Source organism: Oncorhynchus gorbuscha, linkage group LG15, assembly GCF_021184085.1.
Source record: "Oncorhynchus gorbuscha isolate QuinsamMale2020 ecotype Even-year linkage group LG15, OgorEven_v1.0, whole genome shotgun sequence".
In the NCBI taxonomy this organism is placed as follows: domain Eukaryota; kingdom Metazoa; phylum Chordata; class Actinopteri; order Salmoniformes; family Salmonidae; genus Oncorhynchus; species Oncorhynchus gorbuscha.
The window spans coordinates 50,109,425-50,137,344 of record NC_060187.1 but is presented as its reverse complement, the minus strand read 5'-3'; the positions used below and the strand labels follow the sequence as shown (position 1 = coordinate 50,137,344).

The window sequence follows — 27,920 nt, the reverse complement described above, 5'->3', positions numbered from 1 at the left end:
TGAGGAGTGGCTTCCGTCTGGCCACTCTACCATAAAGGTCTGATTGGTGGAGTGCTGCAGAGATGGTTTTCCTTCTGAAACGTTCTCCCATCTCCACAGAGGACCTCTGAAACTCTGTCAGTGACAGAGCTTGAATGACCAAGGCCCTTCTCCCCGATTGCTCAGTTTGTTTGGGCAGCCAGCTCTAGGAAGAGTGTTAGTGGTTCTAAACTTCTTCCATTTAAGAATGATGGAGGCCACTGTGTTCTGCAGAAATATTTTAGTACCCTTCCCCAGATCTGTGCCTCAACACAATCCTGTCTCGGACCTCTACGGACAATTCCTTCAACCTCATGGCTGTGGGAACTGTGGGAACTTATTGTTCCAAATGGTCAGAAAAAAGTAATATATTGTAATCTAACAGGAACTGTTTGGCACACATAATACTCATGCAACACCTGCTCCTATACCTTCCTTTTTCTTTATCTCCAGTAGTTTCCACACTTATATCAAATGTCTTCCACAGATATGACTTCACTTTTCCCTCCTGAGCAACCAGTAAACATTTCCCCCATTTCAAGTTTCTTTTTCACACCCTCCCCATAAATGTTGCTGTCGACATTACTGTGTTCAGAGTTTGTTTTAACCGATTTATTAATGTGATTATGTTAGGCAATTTAAAAAATATATACATTTTATTTTATTTATTTAACTAGGCAAGTCATTTAAGAACAACATTCTTATTTTCAATGTTGGCCTAAGAAAAGTGGGTTAACTGCCTTATTCAGGGGCAGAACGACAGATTTTTTACCTTGTCAGCTCGGGGATTCGATCTTGCAACCTTTCGGTTACTAGTCCAACACTAACCACTAGGCTTCCTGCCACCCCACCTATAGGTCAGGCCCTATTGGTCGCATGCATGCAATACTTACATGTTTCATGTAAAGAGAGAAAGGGTATGGAATGTGTTTCCTAAACAATTTAGGGGTTTCAGTGACTGAACTTTTCATATCAGGAACTGAAAGATTGAAGCGATTTGTCTTTCCAAGATGCTTTTAGCCTAGGTTGAATAACGAAATGTATTTATTTTTACACTCAGAAATGAATAAATTAATTTACCAAGACTATTCATCAGTCAAATGTCAGAAACAATATGCACACTGTAACTAGTGACTGATTTTCTACATGATGACAGAGTGAAAGGGAACAAAGATGCACAACCACCACCCTAGTGAGTCGTTTGAATTGTAGACCACGTCAGTCGGTGGTCGTGCAGTGGGTGAGTCAGAATCACAAGGCCTACTTCTGAATGGACCAGTTACAGTGATATAGCCTACACATAGAAATAGAATGACCAGAAGGGACTGTAAATGCTGTGTTTATGGATATAGGCAAAATACTGTTAAAATCCACTAGAAGCTGTAGTCTAACGGGCTGGTTGTTATGGAGAAGGGGGAAAACATTTCCGATCCAATCGAGCTGCCATTCCGACAACCGCCCACTTTCTGCTAAAACGAAACAAAATCTGTCCCCAAATATGTATCTCAGCTCCAGAGGAATCTAGTAATGGGCTTTAGTAGTGGGTGCAGGGAAAGGAAAGGGGAAAGAGGGATACCTAGTCAGTTGCACAACTGAATGCATTCAACCGAAATGTGTGTTCCGCATTTAACCCAACCCTCTGAATCAGAGAGGTACGGGGGGCTGTCTTAATCGATATGCACATCATCGGTGCCCAGCGAGAGGTTGTTGTTGGGGGTTAACTTCCTTGCTCAAGGGCGGAACAGCAGATTCGAACCAGTGACCTTTCGTTTACTGGCCTAACACTTCAGGTTTAGTGTGAGTGTAGTTGGATCCTGATTTAGGCTCCTTAGAATAATTTATTCCATAGTGTAGGCTTGTCTTGTATGAATTATGAAATTAGACCTATGGTATGCTGTACTTGTGGCGAATCTGTGCTGTAATTGTGCTCTTTGTTTCAATAAATCCCCCAGATTGCCATTAATGTATGTATTTTTCTTAACGTTACTGAGTACAGGGTTTATTGGAGTATTCATTCATTTATAAGCATGTTGTTTAATAAGTTATATCAGTGAGGTTGTTGATGCTTTAATTTACAGCCCTAGTATTTACTTAGACATTGCATGAAAAATGGTTATTACAAATCGACTACCTACTTTTTGATTCTTTCTGGTTCATTGAAACTCTAAACCTACTGTAAGTAATAGGTTGTTTCTTAGTTAATACCAAGACTAAAACAGAACTGTAAAATTAAGTGTAATGTCCCATAGTTCCCTTAGGTTAGATAATTTCTGTAGGTTGTAATGATACAGGAGTTCCATTAGACACACATTCGCTGCATCCTGGTTCCTTTCTCGACAAACGATCTTTGTTACCAGATAGTGTTTGCTTGAGATGAGATATCATAGATGCTGATTTAGGTTGTTTGCGGCCAAAATCCCTCTGAAGCGGAGACTAGAATTACACTGATGTAGGAAACAAACTCGGGTCATCAAACACCCTACTCAAACAGTCTTCAAGTTCCTCAATCTGAAGGAGAGCTCATCTCGTAGTGGAGCAGTTCTTTATCCAAGGGACACCTTTATGGTCCAAGTTTGAAAGAGAGCATAGACTACAGACTGCAATATTGCTTTCATGCGTCTAGTGTTTTTAGAACAGTGCTAAATTCAGGACAGCAGATGAGTAGAGGAAGCCACTTCAGATAACCAATTATTTTGCATATGAACTCTATTTGTAGGGGAAACTGGAAGTTCATTAGCAACTACAGACACAAAAACCCTTACAAACTAGCCTTGAACCCTTTACTGTAGCTAGAGAGGATAGAGGCCTACTGGGGATTGTGGGGTCATTAGGCACAAAACGTACAGATATCTGACTGAAATAGAGGGGGACTACCTGAACTTGTCCAATAAGGAACGGTCATATTCTTTAGACTATTGCAACCTGTTTAAAAATATGGCACACACACAATTGATGCTTTCAAACAATCCTAACCTGTGCTCTGTGTGTTTCAGCTGGACCAGCTGGTGGTTGATGCAGCCAAAGAGAAGAGGGACATGGAGCAGAAACACTCCACCATTCAACAGAAGGTAACACACACACCACACACACAGAAACATGACTCACCTTTTTTGGCACACTTGCGCTATACACTGAGTGTACAAAACATTAAGAACACCTTCCAAATCTTGAGTTTCACCACCACTTTTGCCTTCAGAACAGCTTCCATTCAACGGGACAAGGACTCAAAAAGGTGACAAGCATTCCACAAGGGATGCTGGCCCATGTTGACTCCAATGCTTCCCAAGTTGGCTGGATGTCCTTTGGCACTGGCAGGATAGAGTTTGGGAAACGCTGCTCTAGCTATCCTTGAGCGAGCACACACACACCCTCCCTGTCTCTAGCCTTGAGGAGCTCTGATTTAAAGCAGTGATTTGACTGAGGTGGATCCTTTTCCCTCAGCCACAAAGCCTTTCTTATTGCACTCCAACCCATTCTATTAAAGGATCAGCCCTGAATCTAACAAACCAAATTTGAGAAATTAGCTGCTCAACCGGACCTTGATAAAACTGGCTCTGTGTTTGAGCAGAGCTTGATCAAAAGCCTGCACACCCAGTACCTCTCCAGACTGAGGGTAGACCACGTGTTTTATACCGTTGCCTAACAGGTGTTCTACTTTGGGAGGGGAGGGGGGATAAAAGTAATGGAGAAATCATGGAAAAGTCATGAAGTTCCATCTGTCAAAATGTGTATGAACCCTGCCCTTTACTCTTGTGACCCCTTTCCCAGTCCCCTTCCACTCACAAGGCAGGCAATATGCTTAACCTCATCTTCACAAGAGGCTGTTTGCTTTCTAATCTCTCTGCAACCCCACTCCATGTGGAACACTACTCCTCCAACCTTTCCCACTTGGCCCCTACCTAGATGGTCATGCGCCGCCGCAATCTTTGCTCTCTCTCTCCCACTACTGTCTCCTTCTATCCTATCCTCTTTAGCTTAAGCCTTCTCCCTCCTGTCTCCTGACTCTGCTTCTTCGACAGTACTCTCCTCCCTTTCCGCAATCTTCGACTCCCACTGTCCCCTTTCCTCCCAGCCGGCTCGACCTTCTCCTCTTGCTCCGTGGCTGAGTGACTCACTGTGTGCTTACAGAACAGGGCTGCGGGAAGCTGGGCGGAAATGGAGGATAACTAAACTTCTGTCCTTCTACTCTCCCTTCTGTACCTTCTCTTCCTCTGTATCTGCTGCTAAAGCCACTTTTTATCACTCTAAATTTAAAGTTTTTTTCCACTTTCTCCTCCACCTTCCCCCTCCTCCCGCTCTGTGGATGACTTTGTCAACCACTTTGTAGAAAAGGTTAACAATATCCATCCCTCATTCTCTCAGGCTACTGAGCCCACTGATCCCACTCACACAGAACTACCCTACGCCTTGACCTCTTTCTCCCCTCTCTCTCTAGATGATATCCTGTGACTAGTGATGTCTGGCTGCTCGACAACCTGCCCACTTGACCCCATCCCCTCCTCCCTTCTCCAGACCATCTCTGGAGACCTTCGCCCATTCTTCATCTCCCTCAACTCATCCCTGATATAAAAAACTACAGACCTGTATCCCTTATTTCTTTTCTTTCCTAAACACTTGAGCATGCTGTCTCTGACCAACTCTTTCGTTATCTCTCTCAGAATTATCTTCTTGACCCTAACCAGGCAACTCACTCAACCGAGACCTTTCTCCTCTGTGTCACGGAGGCTCTCCGCTCTGCCAAAGTTGGCTCTCTCTCATCTATGACTAAATCTAACTGCTCCATTCGACGCCGTGAACCATCAGATCCTCCTCTCCATCCTCTCAGGTTTGGGTGTCTCAGGTTCTGCACAATCCTGGATTGCGTCATACCTGGCAGGTCGTCCCTACCAGGTGGAGTGAAAAGAATCTGTGTCTGCACCACGTGCTCTCACTACTGCTGTCCCCCAGGGTTCGGTTCTAGGCCTTATCCTTTTTTCTCTTTACACCCTGGCAAACTTCTCAGCTTGGATGTCGGCCCACCAGCTCAAGGTCAACCTCGACAATACACAGCTGCTCTTCCTCCTGGGCAGTGTTAATTTTGGAAATCTTTTGTCTATCATTTTTCTGCATAACATCCTATTCTCTCCCAACAGAAGAAATATGAGGATATATCTGGCCATGAATTCCCAAGCCTACATAGATATTAAAGAGCGATGGAGGGGGAGACGTTGCACCTCTGTCACTCGATCGCGCCATTATTAATGTTCCACAGACGCCGAAGCCACATTGATGTCCAAAAGTAAAACGGAGGCTAATGACTTTGAATGGGATGAGCTAAAAGCCCAGTAATGTAGTCGAGTCCGATTCAAGTCCCCTGCTACCAAATGTTTGCATATAGGCTCCCAGGGCCACGTTCAGTTGCAAAACGTTCTCTAACATTGCAGATAAAGATTCCATGAATAGAGCTAACGTTATTCCTTTATTCAACATGTCAGAGGGAGATTTTTGTTTGTTCTACGTAGCATATTTATATCTGAATGTACCAAAACATTGCGTCCTGCTGAACGTGCCCCAGCTATAACAAGCTAGTGAGGTAACAAGCCTGAACAAGGTGACGCCTAAACACATTTTTAGCATCCCCGTCTGCAGTTCTTTCGGAAAGTATTCAGACCCCTTGACTTTTCCCACATTTTGTTACATTACAGCCCTTTTCTAAAATTGATTAAATCGTTTTTTCTTCTCATCAATCTAGACACAATACCCCATTATGAGCTCTGCCAGGATGTATGGGGAGCGATACTGCACACCTCTTTTCAAGTCTCTCCAGAGATGGTCGATCGGGTTGAAGTCCGGGCTCTGGCTGGGCCACTCAAGGACATTCAGAGACTTGTCCCGAAGCCACTCATGCGTTGTTTTGGCTGTGTGCTTACTGTCGTTGTCCTGTTGGCTCTAGAGCAGGTTTTCATAAAGTATCTCTTTGTACTTTTCTCTGTTCATTGTTCCCTCAATCCTGACTAGTCTCCCAGTCCCTGCCGCAGAAGTATGATTCTGCCACCACTGTGCTTCACCGTAGGGATGGTTCCAGGTTCCTTCCAGATGTGACGCTTGGCTTTCAGGCCAAAAAGTTAAATCTTGCTTTCATCAGACCAGAGCATCTTGTTTCAGAAAGTATTTTAGGTGCCTTTTAAGCAAACTCCAAGAGGGCTGTCATGTACCTCTTACTGAGGAGTGGCTTCCGTCTGGCCATTCTACCATAAAGGCTTGATTGGTGGAGTACTACAGCGATGGTTGTCCTTCTGGGAGGTTCTCCCATCTCCCATCACAGAGGACCTCTGCCAGAGTGAACATTGGGTTCTTGGTCACCTGTCTGACCAAGGCCCTTCTCCCCCGATTGCTCAGTTTGGCCAGGCAGCCAGCTCTAGGAAGAGTCTTAGGTGTTCTTAACTTCTTCTATTTAAGAATGTGTTCTCGGGGACCTTCAATGCTGCAGACATTTTCTGCACCTGTGCCTTGACACAGTCCTGTCGTCTCTGTGCTCTACGGACTATTCCTTCCACCTCATGGCTTGGTTTTTGCTCTGACATGCACTGTCAACTGTGGGACCTTATAGAGACCGTGTAGACCGTTGTAGAAAATTCTCAAGGGTGATCAATGGAAAAAGAATGCACCGGAGCTTTGCAAAGGGTCTGATACTTATGTAAATAAGGTATTTCATTTTTTCGGCTTATCATTATTGTGTATAGATTGATGAGAAAAAAAATGATTAAATCAATTTTAGAAAAAGGCTGTAACGTAACAAAATGTAGATAACGTAAAGGCGTCTGAATACATTTCGAATGCATATATCTCAAATTTAAAAAAAGGAAACGCAATGGATAAGTTTCACTGGAACCTGTTTTTGTACATGAGTGAGTTTGTTGGTATTTGTTGTCTGTGTAAGTATCTACATCCAAGTTTGTTTGCCTGTCTGGCCTCTTAGTATGTCTGTCAGTCTGTGTCTGTATGTAAATCTCTTTCCTTTTTTTGTGTCTGCGTGAGAGTGTGTGCATGTCTGTCTGTGGGTGTGAGCGGAACATGGCAAGCAGCAGCTTGCTCTCCAGCATGAGCAGCACTTCCAGCCAGGAGCCCTCTCATTCGCAGCCCGTGCAAATGTACGCTCATCCTTGTGCGTCTTGCATCCCAGCGCCCTCCCTGTCCTACCCCCTCCCTTTTACTAGATGCTATTTTTATGTCGTCTCGCTCCCTCCCTCTCTCTTTCTCTTTCTGACAGTATGTATCAGCAGTTCTAACCTCTCCTCTTTTTCCTTCCACCTCTCTCCACTGTTCCCCAGGCTGCTCTGCAGGTAAGCCTTTTTCCCTCTGTGTATTTCTGTGCTATGTCGGTTCTTTCTGCATGTTGATAGTCTGAAGTAATCATGATATATTATTGACACATACATGACGTGCCCGGGTTAAGACCACTCAGTCCTCGTCACAGGTATGCTCGTGTCTGTTGAATTTCATGCATGGCGGCTGTGTTATATACCAGTCATTCATTCACCTAATGTGTTTATGATATAGCATATTGCGACAGTCTAGTCTTCATGCCTTACTGCAAAGGGAATGTGAGAGGCAGGTTTGATATCGGTCTAATTGCAACGTTGCAGAACATTACGAAAACATGTTGTGCTAGCTGGGATAGGCTGAATCTATAACATACAAGCTCAATTGAAATATTCACCTAGACTCATGTGCATTTCATTTCCTCATGACTGCGTTTTTTAGAGTGTGCTTAGTATGCCTTATTTCTACCTGTGTGAATTATTAATACATTTCTAGAGGGCTCCATCGTGTTACAGATTGTCCCCATTGGACGGAGGGGGGTTCTAAGTTTAGCGCAAAGTATTAGCTTTTCTGCTTCTCAGAGGAGGAGGCAGTGGATTGTGAACTGGAAAGGGTTGATTTTGGTTTTGTGGTTTGTGCATGCTGCAGGAGAAAACACGAGTCTATATACATACACACACACACTGGGAGAAGTAGAGTACATGGCTTTAAAATAGATGCTGTATAAATGTTTCATGCTGGAGCTAATCTGCACGGGGTACGGTTTGTTATTCTAAACCCATTGCGCCAGTCAGCATTGACCTACACACACACACATTCGCATCCCAATGAGTTTGCATGCCGCTGCGGCCTCAGCGGAAGGGGGAGGTGCCAAACTCAGCCAGCAGCAGTGACGAGTGTGGATGAGGAACGGACCGACACGCACACACAGGGTAATGGGGAGGCTTGTTTTGGAGAGAGGTTGCTAGTCCGAGTGTGACAGGGCTGTCACTTGAGATGAGAGGACAGCAGAGGTAGCTACCGCTAGCTAGCCATTGTCAAGGTGACTGGGACACCGACAAACACACTGACCTGCTGTCACAGACATGAAGATGAAGATCTTCAGCAGATTCCACTATGTGTGGCATCTGGTGAGTCCGCTGAAAGAAGGGGGCAAAACATGTTTATTTTTAGCTTCATATGGCTCTGTGCCATGGTCATGCTCTCGTGTGTGTGTGTGTGTTCAACTATCTCCAATTGTATGTCATGGAATCAATTGTCTCCTCTTTCTCAGTTTCTCAGCCCTTTCTCAGTCTTCTGGTGTTACTCTTTTAGGAGGTGACAGAGGTTGAACCTTTTCCCGATGGACGCAGCTTTTGTGCGTGGAGGTCCTCCGTATGTAATAATTGATTTTCATTTGCTATTTGGTTTCAATTGACCCCCCCCGCCAACTCCCTCCTCTTTTCCCTACATAACTAGAGTGATGAGGGATTCCATTGTCATGCTGTACATTCATGTGGTTTTCTCATTCTAAAGTATGTCTCCCACGGTTTACCTTCTGACTACAAAGCAATGGTCTGATCCCAGATCTGTTGTGCTGTCTTGCCAATTCCTTGTCACTCATAGTCCAGTTGTCAAGACAGCCCAATTGGATCTGGGATCAGGCTAAAGAAGCATGGGATTGACGTCTGCTTACATGTGAGTTCTGAGCTCTGGTTGTTGTCATTACTTGTTTCCTGTTTGACACCTTTATTACCTCCGTTCCTTGAAGCAATATCTGATCTGACATGGATGGATTGATATATGATGCAACCCATGCTTTCACCTATCCAATCTTGTCAGATTTTTTTTTTTTTTTACAGGTCCAGGTTTTACCCACACAGTCGATTATTGCCTTGTCCTTTGACCGGTTGGGGATTGGATTCTATGTCCCTTGTTTGTCTTGAGTCCTGGCTGTATGGCTGTTTTACAGTTGTATGGCTTTGTGTGTGGGTATTGTGGACAGGATCCAGGTTTAGTGGTGTGTATGTAGAGGGATGCCATGTTTTTATCCCTGCCCAAAAGTAACAACTATTTTATTCCTCTCCAGGGCTGGGACAGAGGCCTTGAATAATACATACAGCCTAAAAATACATCTTAGAGAGTCTGTTTGAGTAGGCTACACACTGTTACATTGCAAATGATTCCTTAGTTTAAGTGTACTGTACAGTGTAAATTGTTTTATGATTGGGTGATATTACGATAGTATCATCTATTGACGATGATTGAGAGCCATTGTTCATGGTGAAGACATTGTGATATGACAGACGATGGATAGCCTATTTTAACTTGACTGCCGCCCCGCAGTAAAGAACAAAGTCTCGCACAGCAGGGCAGCACACAAGTGACATTCTGAGTAATTAGCTTTTTCCTATTTGCTATAACCAATTTCAATAAATATGTTGTATACAGAATGCAAGAGAGGAATGTAGGGTAACGGGGCAGAGAATTCCACCAAAGCAGCGCAAAATGTCGAATCATAAAATATCGTTTCTCTCTGTCGGATGCATGGGCCTTATAGCCTAAACCTATTCATTTTTTTAAAATATACTGTGGGGTCTGGAATTTTTGGATCCATTGATAAAGGAGTGCAAAAAAGACTAGAAAATAAATACAAATACTGTATTTGTATGCTATTGTATACTTTATTTTTATATCATTTTATACTTATGCAATTGCTCAGAGAGAGATTTTGTTGAACAAGTAATAAAAAATAAATAAAAACATCTAAGGGTCAAACTGATTGTATCCCCTGCAGAAGAGGAGCTAGCTTGAGGGCCTCGGGTGCGACCGTCCCAAGCACCTGTAATTGCTGATTTTTATTTGTTTGACCGTTCGGGACCTTTAAATCAAATTCCCATGTAAAATTAGCCTTTTGAGTGACTAAAATATCACCCATCATATTTTTGGGGAATAGCAATGCTAAATAATTGAGAAAGTATTTTTTTTCTCCCATGACTAACTACCAGGAAGTTTGAAAAGACCGGCTGAGTGGGCGGGGAACTTATATTCATGAGCTCGCAGTTCTTTGACAGTTCTTTGAAACTCATGTCAAGAAACTTGGATGCAATGAGCAGTGTTTCAGTATAATCATCTCAAGCAAATTTGGTGATACACAAAGCAAGTCCAGCAACATGGAAATTACATCAATGATGTATTTGTATCTCCTGTTTGGCTCTTGTGATGCTGTTCACAGAAGCAGTTTTGAATGAACCCCCCCCCCCCCCCCCCTTTGTTCCATGCTGGCTGAGGACCTAGCTAGCCAGTAACTAGCTACATCAGACACGGATGAAAGGGGAGACATATGTTTCTTTTATACTTGCTGGAACCCTATAGTCGAGTAGCTATCAAGCTATATATACCACGCCCCTCCGCAAAGACACCTTTTCCAATGTTGGTTAAAAGGCAGTACTTATTTATATTAAGTAAGAGAATATCATGTTACAATTGATGTATTAAAATGACAGTAAGGGTGATGTCACCCTATTCCCTTAATAATCCGGCCTCCTGAATCCAAGGATTGCCGTAGCTATCCCTGTCAGTATCTTTCTTTGATCAACATCTGATGACTTGAGTACAGAACTGTGTGTGTGTGTGTGTGTGTGTGTGTGTGTGTGTGTGTGTGTGTGTGTGTGTGTGTGTGTGTGTGTGTGTGTGTGTGTGTGTGTGTGTGTGTGTGTGTGTGTGTGTGTGTGTGTGTGTGTGTGTGTGTGTGTGTGTGTACTGTGCCTTCTGAAAGTATTCAGACCCATTTACTTTTCCCACATTTTGTTACGTTACAGCCTTATTGTAAAATGTATATAAAAAAAACAGCAAGTCTCAGCAGTCTACACACAGTAACCCATAATGACAAAGCGAAAAAAAGAAGGAAAAAAATGTTTTGCAGATGTATTCAAAATAAACAGATATACCTTATTTACATACGTATTCAGACCCTTTGCTACGCGACTCAAAATTGAGCTCATGTGCATCCTGTTTCCATTGATCATCCTTAATGTTTCTATAACTTGGAGTCCACCTGTGGTAAATTCAATTGATTGGACATGATTTGAAAAAGCACACACCTTTCTATATAAGATCCCACAGTTGACAGTACATGTCAGAGCAAAAACCTCGCCATGAGGTCGAAGGAATTGTCTGTAAAGCTCAGAGACAGGATTGTGTCAAGGCACAGATCTGGGGAAGGTTACCAAAAACATTCTGCAGCATTGAGATCCTCAAGAACCTGATGGTCACTAAGAGAGCTCCAGAGTTCCTCTGTGGAGATGGGAGAACCTTCCAGAAGGACAACCATTTCTTCAGCACTCCACCAATCCGGCCATTATGGTAGTGGCCAGATGGAAGCCACTCGGTAAAAGGCACATGACAGCCAGCTTGGAGTTTGCCTAAAGGCACCTAAAGACTCTCAGACCATGAGAAACAAGATTTTCTAGATTGATGAAACCAAGATTGAAGTTTTTGACCTGACTTTAAAGTGTCACATCTGGGGGAAACCTGGCACCCTCCCTACGGTTAAGCATGGTGGTGGCAGCATCATGCTGTGGGGATGTTTTTCTGCGGCAGGGACTGGGAGACTAGTCAAGATCGAGGAAAAGATGAACAGGGCAAAGATCAGAGATCCTTAATGAAATTCTGCTCCAGAGTGCTCAGGCCCTCAGACTGGGGCAAAGGTTCACCTTCCTACAGGACAACGACCCGAAGCAGCCAAGACAATGCAGGAGTGGCTTCGGGACAAGTGTTAATGTCCTTGAGTGGTCCATCCAGAGTCTGGACTTGAACCCGATCAAACATCTCTGGTGAGACCTGGAATTACCTGTGCAGGTGCTTCAAGCTTGTAGCGTCATATCCAAAAGAACTCGAGGCTGTAATCGCTGCCAATGGTGCGTCAAAAAAGTACTGAGTAAAGGGTCTGACTACTTTCCAAATGCACGGTATACAGTTGAAGTTGGAAGTTTACATACACCTTAGCCAAATACATTTAAACTCAGTTTTTCACAATTCCTGACATTTAGTCCTAGTAAGAATTCCCTGTCTTAGGTCAGTTAGGATCACCACTTTATTTTAAGAATGTGAAATGTCAGAATAATAGTAGAGAGAATTATTAATTTATTTTTTCATCACATTCCCAGTGGGTCAGAAGTTCACATAAACTCAATTAGTATTTGTTAGCATTGCCTTGAAAATGGTTTAACTTGGGTCAAACATTTTGGGTAGCCTTCCACAAGCTTCCCACAATAAGTTGGGTGAATTTTGGCCCATTCCTCCTGACGGAGCTGGTGTAACTGAGTTAGGTCTGTAAAGGCCTTCTTGCTCGCACAGGCTTTTTCAGTTTTGCCCCCAAATTTTCTATAGGATAGAGGTCAGGGCTTTGGGATGGCCACTCCAATACCTTGACTTTGTCCTTAAGCCATTTTGCCACAACTTTGGAAGTATGCTTGGGGTCATTGTCCGTTTGGAAGACCCATTTGCGACCAAGCTTTAACTTCCTGACTAATGTCTTGAGATGTTGCTTCAATATATCCACATAATTGTCCTTCCTTATGAAGCCATCTATTTTGTGAAGTGCACCAGTCCCTCCTGCAGCAAACACCCCCATAACATGATGCTGCCACCTCCGTGCTTCACGGTTGGGAGGGTGTACTTCGGCTTGCAAGCCTCCACCTTTTTCCTCCAAACATAACGATGGTCATTATGTACAAACAGTTCTATTTTTGTATCTTCCGTACGATCTTTGTCTCCATGTGCAGTTGCAAACCGTAGTCTTTTTTATGGACGTTTTTGGAGCAGTGGCTTCTTCCTTGCTGAGCGGCCTTTCAGGTTATTTTGATTATAGGACTCGTTTGACTGTGGATATAGATACTTTTGTATCCGTTTCCTCCAGCATCTTCACAAGGTCCTTTTGCTGTTGCTCTGGGATTGATTTGCACTTTTTGCACTAAAGTACGTTCATCTCTAGGAGACAGAGCATGTCTTCTTCCTTAGCGGTATGACGGCTGTGTGGTCCCATGGTTTTTATACTTGCGTACCATTGTTTGTACAGATGAACATGGTACCTTCAGGCATTTGGAAATTGCTCTTGGTCTTGTGGAGGTCTACAATTATTTTCTGAGGTCTTGGCTGATTTCTTTTGATTTTCCCATGATGTCAAGCAAAGAGGCACTGAGTTTGAAGGTAGGCCTTGAAATACATCCACAGGTACAATTGACTCAAATGATGTCAATTAGCCAATCAGAAGCTTCTAATGCCATGACACAATTTTCTGGAATTTTCCAAGCTGTTTAAGGCACTGCCGACTTAGTGTATGCAAACTTCTGACCCACTGGAATTTTGATACATTGAAATAAACTGTCTGTGAACAATTGTTGGAAAAATGACTGACTTGTGTCATATGCACAAAGTAGATGTCCTAACCGACTTGCCAAAACTATAGTTTGTTAACAAGGGTGGAGTGGTTGAAAAACGAGTTTTAATGACTCCCAAGCTAAGGGTATGTTAACTTCCGTACTTCAACTGTATGAATGTACTGTACCAGTCAAAGGTTTTGACTCACTCATTACAGTTTTTTGTTGTTGTGCTATTTTCTAATAGTGAAGACATCAAAACTATGAAGTAACACGTATGGGATCATGAAGTAACCAAAAATTGTTAAACAAATCAAAATATATTTTATATTTGAGATGTTTGCCTTGATGACAGCTTTGCACTCTTGACTGCTTTTCCTTCACTCTGCGGTCCAACTCATCCCAAACAGCGGCAGTTAGCCTAGTGGTTAAAGCGTTGGGGCCGTAACCGAAAGGTTGCTGGATCGAATCCTTGAGCTGACAATTTAGTTATCCCACTGTTCCCCGGTAGGCCGTCATTGTAAATAAGAATTTGTTCTTAACTGACTTGCCTAGTTAAATAAAGGTTCAATTACAAAAACCCATCTCAATTAGGTTGAGGTCGGGTGAATGTGGAGGCCAGGTCATCTGATGCAGCACTCCATCACTGTGTTTTGAGCCATTGTCCAGTTGAAAAACAAATGATCGTCCCACTAAACGCAAACCAGATGGGATGACGTATCGCTGCAGAATTTTGTGGTAGCCATGCTGGTTAAGTGTGCCTTGAATTCTAAATAAATCACTGACGGTGTCACCAGCAAAGCACCCCCATACCATCACATCTCATCCTCCATACTTCACGGTGGGAACCACACATTTTACCAAATAGGGCTATCTTCTGTATACTAACCCTACATTAAGAAGGAAATAAATTCTACAAATTAATTTTTTAACAAGGCATAAAAAGAAAAACCCTTGAAAAACCCTTGACTAGGTAGGTAGGTAGGTATCCGCTGAATTGCAGAGCGCCAAATTCAAATTAAATGACTAATTTTTTTTTTTTAATCATGAAATCACAAGTGCAATATATCAAAACACAGTTTAGCTTGTTTCTACCTGGCGTGTCCGATTTCAATAAAGCATTTCGGCGAAAGCATACCAGGGTAGCCTAGTGGTTAGAGTGTTGGACTAGGAACCGAAAGGTTGCAAAAGGTTGTTACACAATACATGTACGTTTTGCTCGATAAAGTGCATATTTATATCCAAAAATCTATTTACATTGGCTCGTTAAGTTCAGTAATGTTTTGCTTCCAAAACATCCAGCGATTTTGCAGAGAGCCACATCAGTTTACAGAAATACTCATTATAAACATTGATACAAGATACAAGTGTTATTCACAGAATTAAAGATATACTTCTCCTTAATGCAACCGCTGTCAGATTTCAAAAAAACTTTACGGAAAAAGCAAACCATGCAATAATCTGAGTACCTCACTCAGACAACAAATCAAGCCAAACAGATATCCGCCATGTTGGAGTCAACAGAAGTCAGAAATAGCATTATAAATATTCACTTACCTTTTGATGACCTTCATCAGAATGCACTCCCAGGAATCACAGGTCCACAATAAACGTTTGATTTGTTCGATAACGTTCATCTTTATGTCCAAATACCTCCTTTTTGTTCGCACGTTTAGCCCAGTAATCCAAATTCATGACGCACGACCACTAGGAGCAGACAAAAAGTCAACAAGTTCCGTTTACAGTCTGTAGAAACATGTCAAACGGAGTATAGAATCAATCTTTAGGATGTTTTTAACATAAATCTTCAATAATGTTCCAACAGGAGAATTCCTTTGTCTTAAGAAATGCAATGGAACTCAGGCTAACTCTCCGGTGAACGCGCGTGGCCAGCTCGTGGCTCTCTGCCAGACCACTGACTCAAAGAGCCCTCATTCCCCCTCCTTCACAGTAGAAGCATCAAACAAGGTTCTAAAGACTGTTGACATCTAGTGGAAGCCTTAGGAAGTGCGATTTGACCCCATAGACACTGTGTATTCGATAGGCCAAGAGTTGAAAAACTGAAAACCTCAGATTTTCAGGGTTTCACCTGCCATATGAGTTCTGTTATACTCACAGACATCATTCAAACAGTTTTAGAAACTTTAGTGTTTTCTATGCAAATCTACTAATAATATGCATATATTAGCAACTGGGACTGAGTAGCAGGCATTTTACTCTGGGCACGCTTTTCATCCAAACGTGAAAATGCTGCCCCCTATCCCAAACAGGTTAACGTTTCAATTGCTAAACATGATCACATTATATAGGTAACTTCTGATCATTGCATAGCCTACGTGATAAAAAAGTAACAGTTTACAGGGAGATGCACAAAAATAGGTTTTGGCGCAAAACCAGTTGCCAGTGCTCCAAACTCTTATACATGTTTCTTCTTTTACTGGTGATCAGCAACAATCAGTAGGACATCGCTAACCCACTTTATTATAAATAAATAAATGTGCTCATCAACCGTAAATCATCTGTGTCTGGTTATTCATATAAGCATGTCTTTAGATTAAGTGACGGAGGACATAGGACCATTGTCACACTTGAGTTAGGGAATTGCCGCATTCAAAACAACTGGGAACTCAGAGTTCGGTGCGTTCAAGACAACAGGGACCTTGAAAAAAAACGAGCTCCACCTGGGGATGTTTTAAATAAAAAACAACAACTTGTCATACAACTTAGAATTCCAAGTCGGCTCCTGTATAAACAGAGTTATGGTAATGTGGCTGTATTGTCTTTCATGAGGTCACAAACATGAAACAAAACGGACCGGGTCGTAGCTGGCTTCTCCACCGACCGTTTACACATTCTCTAAAACATGGATATTGTTCAGTTCTCAAGTTCTGTGATGTCGAAGAAGTTCCTTTGTTCTCTCTGTGTCTCTTTCTGCATGACCAGGAGGAAAGTCTCTCCTCCAGGAATTTACAACCTGAGATAACAGAACCTGGGTGTAGGAGATTGAGAGGAGGAAGCCACTCACTATACCCAAAGAGGGCCACGTCATGACAGTCTATACAAGCAAGTCAAACACCCATGTGTCCAAATCTACTTCACATCTCCAAATCATAAAACTCATGTCATATACAGTGTCAATATTTATGATCTCTGTTTGTTACAAAATGACATGTCGTCATAGCCTGGGTTCTGAACAGAATGAGCCTATGAAGGACATTTGCTTCAGCACACGTACTTGAATGCGCTCATGACTACTTTCTATGGACACCAAAATTACGATCTGTTTCTCCGAATTACCTTGTGAAAGCCTAACACAAAGATTGTATGTTGACAAGAGATCAAGCTTTCAAATCATGCACACATTACCCAGGTTATGATTTATAATGTACAGAAATTGTGTGCATGGCAGGGATGCAGGGTTGTGTTCCAAAATAACTAACTACAAGTGTGCTTGCTCTAGGTCCTCAACGACACAGCTCGGAGAGCTCAAAAAAGTACCTTATAGTTGAAGATTTCTTTGTCATAAAAGTGCATTGAAATTGCTTCGACACTGCACACTTTGAAGTGATTTATGGCCACTTGGAGACACCAGTTATTCGTCTCAATCAAACCCTTGTAATTTATTTTGTCTTATGCCGCACATTCCCCTACATTTTTCATGCTACTGAATGTATCCAGAGAATTTTAAGATTTCGTTATCAACAAATGTTACGAAAAGTACAGTAAATGTAAAATGCAGAAAGTGAACCGTGTAATATTTGTATCCAGACTTGTCAGGTAAACTGTTGTGTACTCACCTTTGGTTAAAAACAAAAAATCACATTATCTCCAAACTGTTCCCTATCAATGGCTACCATGGATGCATTTTCATATTTGTTATGTAAGAGACATTTCAATTTAGCTCTATACATGTAGGCCAATTCCCACGAGTGCAATGGGTTAACGCCCACCGTAGCAAAACGGGCATTTCTTATTAAACTAACTCAGGTGGTACCTCCTTGTTCTGGACCCCAGATGTGTGGCTCAGTGGCACAGAGTACTGAGTCACTCATCGTCCTCAACTGGCCACCCACAGTGAATCAGGATCAGACAGTTTCTGTTGACCCTCCTGACTGACTCTCTCTTGCAGGACTTCTCGAATGACGACACCAAGCTGGAGTACAATGTGGACGCAGACAATGGCATCGCGATGGAGGGCTACCTGTTTAAGAGGGCCAGCAATGCCTTCAAGACATGGAACAGGTCAGCTGCAAGAAATTATGCTCTTATTTCCTCCCTCATTCTCTGACATTCCCTCTTTTTTTTTCTCTCTCCTTCTCCCCCTTGTTTCTCTTTATCGTTCTCCCCCGTTTCTCTTTCGCGCTCTCTCTCTCTCCCTTCACCCCCCCCCCCCCCCCTGTCTCTTTCTGGTCAAGCTGATATGTCCCCAAGCACAGCTTCACCATTGCACTAAACTTCACATTACATGTCCAGTATGTAGAACATGCATGGAAGTAAGTCATCTTTATGTCCTCTAACTGTATGGTGATTAGGGTGGAGAGGTGATAATTCTCTGTTTAGTCTGCCCAGGGCCCTAGTCAGCCAGGTGGGCAGGATGGAGGGAGGTAGGGATGGTGAGAGGGAGGGATTCAAGCTGCTAAGGCGGCGTCTCCATGGCGATCAATAGTGACATGTAACGTAGTCAACTGACACGACGGAGAGCGCTGCCTGCATGGCTCTGTGTGCTGCATTGAGTTAGCAAGTAGACCTCCAGCTCTTTATTGTCCTGTAGCCTCCAAAGCCATTCCCTGTACTGCAAGATGGAGGTCTCTGGAACCATGCCTTTTGAGAATAACTTGTAATATCTAAACAATTGGGTTTCAAACGTTACAATGTTAAATGTTACCACACACACAACTTTTCCCCCGATATTTTCTGTCAAACCATGACAAACAGCATAGTTTTCTAGAATAGGAATCCAGGATTTAAAAACCATATCATAATCTATATATTTATATTTCATTAAATCTATAACCATTTCAATTTACTTTCTTAACTAACTTGTTTCTCTGACTACTGAGAATAGTTGGAATGCTTGCATGCATTTCAGAAGTCAACCTTCAGCCTCTGAGATAAATGCAATAAATTGTGTCACCCATTTACCTGTGACCGTGACTGCTTGTGTGATCTCCTTTCAGGCGCTGGTTCTCCATTCAAAACAATCAGTTAGTTTACCAGAAGAAATTCAAGGTAAGTCCAATGACTCCAGCAGTGTCCCAAATGGCACCCTATTCCCTATAGGCCCTGGTCAAAAGTAATGCACTATTGGGCCATGTTCTGTTATAATCTCCACCCGGCACAGCCAGAAGAAGTCTGGCCACCCCTCAGAGCCTGGTTCCTCTCTAGGTTTCATCCGAGATTCTGGCCTTCGTAGGGTGTTTTTCCTAGCCACCGTGCTTCTACATCTGCATTGCATGCTGGTTGGAGTTTTAGGCTGGGTTTCTGTACAGCACTTTGTGACATCGGCTGATGTAAAAAGGGCTTAATAAATCAATTTGATTGATTGAAATAAATTTGATTGATTTAGGATGCAGACTCCAACTGTACCACCCACCATCAAATATACACTACTGTTCAAGTTTGGGGTTTGGGGTCACTTAGAAATTTCCTCAACTGGCAGCTTCATTAAATAGTACCCACAAAACACCAGTCTCAACGTCAACAGGGAAGAGGCGACTCCGAGATGCTGTCCTTTTAGGCAGAGTTCCTCTGTCCAGTGTCCTTTTGCCCATTTTTATATTTTTATTGGCCAGTCTGAGATATGGCTTTCTCTTTGCAACTCTGCCTGAAGCCCAGTATCCCAGAGCCACTTCTTCACTGTTGACATTGAGATTGGTGTTTTGCAGGTACTATTTAATGAAGCTGCCAGTTGAGGACTTGTGAGGCGTCTGTTTCTCGAACTAGACACTCCTCTTGTTCAGTTGTGCACCGGGGCATCCCACTCCTCTTTCTATTCTGGTTATAGCCAGTTTGCACTGTTCTGTAATGGGAGTAGTACACAGCCTTGTGCAAAATCTTCAGTTTCTTGGCAATTTCTCGCATGGATTAGCCGTCATTTATCAGAACAGAAAAAAGTTATTTGTTTCTGGCCATTTTGAGCCTGTAATCGAACGCACAAATGCTGATGCTACAGATACTCAACTAGTCTAAAGAAGGCCCGTTTTATTGCTTCTTTAATCAGCACAAAGTTTTAAGCTGTGCTAACATAATCACAAAATAGTTTTCTAATGATCAATTAGCCTTTTCAAATTATAAACTTGGATTAGCTAACACAACGTGCCATTGGGACATGAGTGATAATGGGCCTATGTAGATATTCCATAAAAAATCTGCCGTCATTTACAACATTAACAATGTCTACACTGCATTTCTGATCAATTTTATGTTATTTTAATGGACCTTTTTTTTTTTTTTTTTTAACAAGAACATTTCTCAGTGACACCAAACTTTTGAACGGTACTATACATGGATCACTTGCAGCCAATATTCCCCTTACATTTTTTATGTACTGAAGTAGGGTTGAATAAGGAGCACAGTTAACAGATGATGAGTTTGTGGAATGTGAGGAAAACAATTCACTCTGCTGCTGGTTATAATGTGAAATCAGAGTCTATGCAGTGTTGTGAAGCATTTCCATTTGCGCATGTGTGTCAGAGCGCTGAGTGTGTGTGTATTGTGCATTGTAGTGTGTTTGTTTTACTAAGACTGTGTGTGTTCTCCTTTCCCAGGATAATCCCACAGTGGTGGTGGAGGACTTGCGGCTATGCACAGTCAAACACTGTGAGGATATTGAACGCCGCTTCTGCTTTGAAGTGGTGTCCCCCACCAAGTGAGTACACACACACACAATATATTGCACATACAGTTGAGGTCAGAAGTTTACATACACTTAGGTTGGAGTCATTAAAACTCATTTTTCAACCACTCCACAAATGTCCTGTTAACAAACCCTAGTTTTGGCTAGTCTTTTAGGACATCTATTGTGTGCATGACACAAGTAATTTTCCAAACAATTGTTTACAGACAGGTTATTTCACTTATATTTCACTGTATCATAATTCCAGTGGGTCAGAAGTTTACATACACTAAGTTGACTGTGCCTTGAAACAGCATGGAAAGTTCCAAAAAATGATGTCATGGCTTCGAAGCTTCTGATAGGCTAATTGACATAATTTGAGTGAATTGGAGGTGTACCTGTGGATGTATTTCAAGGCCTACCTTCAAACTCAGTGCCTCTTTGCTTGACATCATTGGAAAATCAAAATAAATCAGCCAAGACCTCAGAAAAATAATTGTAGACCTCCAAGTCTGGTTCATCCTTGGGAGCAATTTCCAAATGCCTGAAGGTACCACATTCATCTGTACAAACAATAGTATGCAAGTATAAACACCATGGGACCACGCAGCCCGTCAAACCTCACAGTTCTGTACTTTGGTGCGAAAAGTGCAACTCAATCCCAGAACAACAGCAAAGAACCTTGTGAAGATTCTGGAGGAAACCGGTACAAAAGTATCTGTATCCACAGTAAAACGAGTCCTATAATCGAAATAACCTGAAAGGCCGCTCAGCAAGGAAGAAGCCACTGCTCCAAAACCACCATAAAAAGCCCGACTACTGTTTGCAGCTGCACATGGAGACAAAGATCATACTTTTTTGAGAAATGTCCTCTGGTCTGATGAAACAAAAATAGAACTGTTTCGCCATAATGACCATCATTATGTTAAGAGGAGAAAGGTGGATGCTTACAAGCCGAAGAACACCATCCCAACCGTGAAGCACAGGGGTGGCAGCATCATGTTGTGTGGGGGTGCTTTGCTGCAGGAGGGACTGGTGCACTTCACAAAATAGATAGCATCATGAGGAAGTAAAATGATGTGGCTATATTGAAGCAGTCTCAAGACATCAGTCAGGAAGTTAAAGCTTTGTTGCAAATAGGTCTTCCAAATGGCCAATGACCCCAAGCATACTTCCAAAGTTGTGGCAAAATGACTTAAGGACAACAAAGTCAAGATATTGGAGTGACCATCACAAAGACCTGACCTCAATCCTATAGAAAATTTGGGGGCAGAACTGAAAAAGCGTGTGCGAGCAAGGACGCCTACAAACCTGACTCAGTTTCATGTCAGAGTGAATACCAAGCCATTCAAGGAATACCAAGGAATTCTACGTAGAGCTCAGAGACAGGATTGTGTCAAGGCATAGATCTGGGAAGGGTATCTGGGGGGGGCCTTGGTCAGGCCCTTTTGCAGCACTCCACCAATCAGGCCTTTATGATAGAGTTGCCAGACGGAAGCCACTCCTCATTAAAAGGCACATGACAGCCCACTTGGCATTTGCCAAAAGGCACCTAAAGGACTCTGACCATGAAAAACAAGATTCTCTCGTCTGATGAAACCAAGATTGATCCTCGATGAAAACCTGTTCCAGAGCGCTCAGGACCTCAGACTGGGGCGAAGGTTCACCTTCCAACAGGACAGCGACCCTAAGCACACAGCCGAGAAAATGCAGGAGTGTCTTCGGGACAAGTCTCTGAATGTCCTTGAGCGGCCCATCCTGGACTTCAACCCGATCGAACATCTCGTAGACACCTAAAAATAGCTGTTCAGAGATGCTCCCCATCCAACCTGACAAAGCTTAAGAGAATCTGCTGAGAAGAATGGGAGAAACTCCACAAATACAGGTGTGCCAAGCACGTAGCGTCATACCCAAGAATGCTCGAGGCTGTAATCACTGCCAACTGTGCTTTAACGAAGTACTGAGTAAATGGTCTGAATACTTATGTGAATGTGGTATTGTTTTTTACATTTGATAAAATTTCTAAAAACATTTTTTCCCTTTGTCATTATGGGGTATTGTGTGTGGATTTATGAGGGGGGAAATTATTGAATCCATTTTAGAATCAGGCTGTAACGTAACAAAATGTGGAAGAAGTCAAAGGGCCTGAATACTTTCCGAATTCCTGCCTTCAGGAAGTATTCACACCCCCTTGACTCCTTCCACATTTTGTTTTGTTACAGCCTGCATTTAAAATGGATTAAATTTAGATTTTCTTTTGTCACTGTCCTATACACAATACCCCATAATGTCAAAGTGTAATTATGTTTTTCAACATTTTTACAAATGAATGAAAAACTGAAATGTCTTGAATCAATTACTATTCAAGTTGAGGATGGGTCAACAACATTGTAGTTACTCCACAAAACGAACATAATTGATAGTGAAAAGAAGAAAGCCTATATAGAATAACACATATTAAAAGAAAATGCATCCTGTTTTGAAATAAGGCAAAAACTGCAAGAAATGTACTTTTTGTCCAGAATATAAAGCATTATGTTTGGGGGAAATCCAACACAACACATCACTGAGTACCACTCCTCATATTTTCAAGCATGGGTTTATTTTCAAGTGTCATGTTATGGGTATGCTTGTCATCGGCAAGAACTAGGGAGGTTGTTATGATAAAAAGAAACTGAATAGAGCTAAGCACAAGTAAAATTCTAGATGAAAACCTGGTTGTCTGCTTTCCATCAGATCTTGGGAGATAAATTCACCTTTCAGCAGGACAATAACCTAAACCACAAGGCCAAATATACACTGCAGTTGCTTATCAAGATGACATTGAATGTTCCTGAGTGGCCTAGTTACAGTTTTGACTCAATTTTCAGCCAGGTGTACAAAGTTGTTAGACTTACTCAGAAAGACTGCCAAAAGGATATTTTAACATGTATTGACTCAGGGGGTTGAATACTTATACTCATGAATACTCAGTATATATTAGTGGTATTTTTAATTTTATTTTTTCCAAATGTTGTTGTTATTACTTTTTTATCCACTTTGACAGAGTATTTTGTGTAGATCATTGACCAAAAAAAATCACACTTTGTAACACAGCAAAATGTGCAAGAAGTCGAGGTGTGTATACATTTATAGATACAAGTGCACACAGACAGACAGACAGACAGACAGACAGACAGACAGACAGACAGACAGACAGACAGACAGACAGACAGACAGACAGACAGACAGACAGACAGACAGACAGACAGACAGACAGACAGACAGACAGACAGACAGACAGACAGACAGACAGACAGACAGACAGACAGACAGACAGACAGACAGACAGACAGACAGACAGACAGACAGACAGACAGACTGGCTGGCTGGCTGGCTGGCTGGCTGGCTGGCTGGCTGGCTGGCTGGCTGGCTGGCTGGCAGGCTGGCTGGCTGGCTGGCTCCAGTAGCAGGCCAGGGAACAGGCTGATGTCTCTTGGTGTCCCTCCCCTCTCAGGAGCTGTATGATGCAGGCGGACTCTGAGAAGCTGAGGCAGGCCTGGATCAAAGCTGTCCAGAACAGCATCGCCACTGCCTTCAGGGAGCAGGGAGAGGACGCTGAGGTGAGTCACCACACACTGGCTTAGCTTATGCAATCAATCCATTATCTCAATGTCAGGCCGAAAATAATCAGACATACCTCATAGACAAAATATGTGAACAAAAATAAAGAATATCCCTCTAGTGTGCTTACAACCCCTCCGGGTGTCTGTGCGTATCTGTCTTGCTTGACAAATCTATGTGGTCTGTGACAATAGGCAATACAGTAATCTTCTTCTAGAGAAAGTGTGTGTGTGTCTTGTGTATAACATCATGTACTCGACTTTCCACGCCAGAAGCTGGACCGGAAGTCTTCCACGTCGACTGGCAGCCTGGAATCAGGCGGCGAGCCCAAAGAGAAGTCACTAAAGGGGGAGAGTGCCCTCCAGAGGGTCATGGTCATTGGGGGCAATGCCTGCTGCTGCGACTGTGGCCAGCCTGACCCTCGCTGGGCCAGCATCAACCTGGGCATCACCCTCTGCATCCAGTGCTCCGGAATACACAGGTACATTCCTATCACTGCAAATACTACACACCAAGGCACTACTGTATACAAGTACCAAACTTCATATGTATTCCAACGTACTATACCGAAGTACCATCAAGATGACACTGAGATAATACTTTGGACTTATCTTTCCATGGTATTATAAAGGTACTATACAACAAGGTGCTATACAACTGTACAAATGTTCAATGTTTTTTTACTAGATGTGAATAACAATACAAAAAATCAAAGGCTCGGCAAATTTGGCCCCAAGTACATTTTGGACTGTAGACTTAGTGACTGTATACTCCCACCTTGTGGCCACAGCACACATTACACCCTCGATGGACCAGCATATAATGCAAACAATACAGCCTTTGAAGCTGTGTGGAGACATTTAGTTATTTTTAGACAATATCATTGAGTTGCTAACAGACTATCTCCATCTGCAGGAGTCTGGGGGTCCATTTCTCCAAGGTGCGCTCGCTCACCCTGGACTCATGGGAACCGGAACTACTCAAGGTGAGAAAAGAGAGAGTGGGAGGAGGGTTTGCCTAACAGATGGGCCTAAAGGTGTCCACATGCTTCCCAGACGAAACAGTTCAGAACAGTTCCTTCATATGCAGAAGCCTTAAGGCAGCTCACATACTTAAGTGTCTCTTTCAGACTTTCACATACACACTCTTTTACATTCATTGGTGACAAATAAATGCTCAAATGTAATGGTTACAGATTTGCAGCGGACTTCGCGTCATGACTTTATGGCTGCGTTTACACAGGCAGCCCAATTCTGATCTTTTGCCCAATTATTGAGGGGGAAAATCTGGATTTGGTGGCCTATATAAACACAGCCAAAACAAGACTTAAACATTTTTTTTATACGGCAGGATTTTACATGGCTGACTTTATATGTCACTTTACATTAGATGGCATGTTGTCCTCTGAATATGCTGGTTAATTTTGACACAGAGTAACTTTATTCCTTGTTTGTGTGTGTGTGGTACACAGCTGATGTGTGAGCTGGGGAACGGGGTCATCAACCAGATCTACGAGGCTCGGAGAGAGGAACTGGGAGCCAGGAAGCCAAGGCCAGCAGACCCCAGGTACGGTACTGCAACTTCTCTGTCTACCATCATGGAGACAAGGGGGGGGGGGCAAATTCATGGCACTTGCAACATTAGAGTTGTGGATTATTCCTTCATGAACCTCATTAAATAAACACTGTACAGCTAGTCGATTTGGATGAAAGCATCAGAAAAATTACATTCTATTTATATTAAATAAATAAAGGGTAGTCCCACATAAGTAGCAAGTGTGCAATAGTATTGCTCAAAGACTGCCTTCTTTCCTTGAGTTGCCAGATTTGTGTAATTTGATAAATTCACTCTCAAGATTGTTTTCCGTCTTTGCCTGGGTTGCCAGATTTGTTCAGGTTGTTGAATTCACTTTCCCTCTGCATCCCATATTTTTCCCCAGGCAGGAGATCGAGGCCTACATCAGGGCCAAGTACGTGGACCGACATTTCGTGCGGCGCCCGTCTCACGAGGAGCTGCGCTCCAAGGTGGTGTCCCTGTCCAAGCAAGAGAAGAGGCTGAGCAGCAGTTCGGAGCACCTGCCTCCCCGGCCGCCCCCACCCACGCCCAAACTCCGGCCTGCCTCCAATGCCTCAAGTCAGTCAGGTAGGTGTCAACAAGTCCCGGATCCAGGCTCTTAAAGGTGCATCACAAAAACGCCAATCATAGCACCTGTTCCTCAACTGTTCCGCTTGCGAAGACCCCATCCCTCTCAGTCCTCCAAAACAAAAACAAACAAGCATTAGGGCCTGTTAATGTTATTACTATTGACCAAAAATACAGTACCAGCTATGGAGTTTGCCTTTTAAAGGTACGGCAACAGAATTGCGCTACACTAGTATAATAGAACAACACCATGTCATGCTCAGGACACACAAAAGAAGGCACCTTCTCTCCCATCTTCACCCTTTTTTGCTCTCTCTCTTTGAGGTAGCCTAGCCTGTAGTCTAACTGCTTATATCTTGCTTCTATCCTCTCCTTTCAATCCCTCTCTTCCCCACCCTCCTCCGGCTGCTCTGTGCTTCTGGACTAACCCCTTCCCCCTCGCTGCCTTTTATTCTTTCCTTCCTACCCTTCCACCTCGTGCCCTTTACTCTCCGACACCATCCATTGCCCTTGCCTAGCTGCCACCAAGGGCTTGGAGGCCCGCCGTGACTCTCTCTTCTGCCCAGACGAGCTTGACTCGCTCTTCTCCTACTTTGACACCTCCGCCAAGCTTAGGAGCAGTAAGTACGGCTCTGTGTGTTTCGCGCTCCACCTCCCTCCTTCGCTCCCTCCACCCATCTGTACTCACCGCTCAGGCTGTCGACTAATACCCATTCCATCCCCCTCACACAACCCCAATCTCACTCTCTAAATGGATAGTGCAGTCATCTTGAATGTATTGGTGTGGAGCATACTATGTGTTCCTCTCAGGGTTGTCTCATCACGTGGTTGTGGTCAGTGACTTGTTTATGGGTTATTGTGGCTGTGGGGTCAGCCGGGAAATGGCTTCACTGGGTGTGGTGGCCAAAGTGCTCTGAATTCTCTTACCACTTGGTTGAAGTTGGTGAATGTGTGTGCGCTGCTGTGCTGTTGTATAGTGATTGTGAGTGATTGTGACTGTTTGGTCCCCCGCAGTAAGGAGTGCGGACAGTGGCATCCAGAACAGTGCTGATGGGAGTAGGGAGATGCTGGCCACCATCCCCTCCACGAACAGCTTGGCTGAAGCAGGTAAGACACATACACACCAGCCTGATGAGTCTCACTTGTACCCAGCATATAGTGAAATATAGCTAGCTGTTCAATAGCCCTATACATGTGCACACATTGAAACTAGAACACCATACATTATTTAAATTCCTTTATTTAAATATATTCCTGATTTGCCATGACAAACAACAATTTACACCGTGATAACCCTTTTACTCCCTCTCTCTTTTTCTACCCCACCCCTAGAAGCTGCCGAGGCACCTCCCATGACTATGCCTGCCACCCTGCCCCCTCCGTCGCCCTGTAAGGAGGTGGTGATATTCTCGGAGCCCAAGGAGTACTCCCCGGGACTGCAGCTGTACTGGGCCTCATGTGCCCGCAGCCTGCCTGACATGGCCGAGGCCCTGGCCCATGGAGCGGAGGTCAACTGGGTCAACACCGATGACGATAAGAGGACCCCGCTCATCATGGCTGTGCAGGGGGTGAGGTGGATGGATAGGATACTTGAGTATTGTGGACAAAATCAAATCAAATTTATTTGTCACATACACATGGTTAGCAGATGTTAATGCGAG

General features: G+C 43.3%; 1 protein-coding gene across 5 annotated transcripts in view; it reads left to right on the top strand.

Annotated features, from left to right (window-relative positions):
• The window catches only part of LOC123997451 (arf-GAP with coiled-coil, ANK repeat and PH domain-containing protein 2-like), a 97,401-nt gene that overhangs the window by 60,956 nt on the left and 8,525 nt on the right, over positions 1-27,920 (top strand). The window contains exons 9-22 of one of the 5 annotated variants that reach the window (XM_046301705.1): positions 3,012-3,086; positions 7,329-7,340; positions 8,635-8,694; positions 17,809-17,921; positions 18,857-18,908; positions 20,447-20,547; positions 24,011-24,116; positions 24,393-24,598; positions 25,033-25,102; positions 25,589-25,683; positions 26,057-26,259; positions 26,778-26,879; positions 27,274-27,366; positions 27,592-27,827. In XM_046301705.1, the coding sequence (XP_046157661.1) occupies positions 3,012-3,086; positions 7,329-7,340; positions 8,635-8,694; positions 17,809-17,921; positions 18,857-18,908; positions 20,447-20,547; positions 24,011-24,116; positions 24,393-24,598; positions 25,033-25,102; positions 25,589-25,683; positions 26,057-26,259; positions 26,778-26,879; positions 27,274-27,366; positions 27,592-27,827 (1,524 nt within the window). Of the gene's footprint in view, positions 1-3,011; positions 3,087-7,328; positions 7,341-8,634; positions 8,695-17,808; positions 17,922-18,856; positions 18,909-20,446; positions 20,548-24,010; positions 24,117-24,389; positions 24,599-25,032; positions 25,103-25,588; positions 25,684-26,056; positions 26,260-26,777; positions 26,880-27,273; positions 27,367-27,591; positions 27,828-27,920 lie in introns of all 5 variants that reach the window. The other 4 variants (XM_046301704.1, XM_046301706.1, XM_046301708.1 and 1 more) reach the window with 4 other exon arrangements.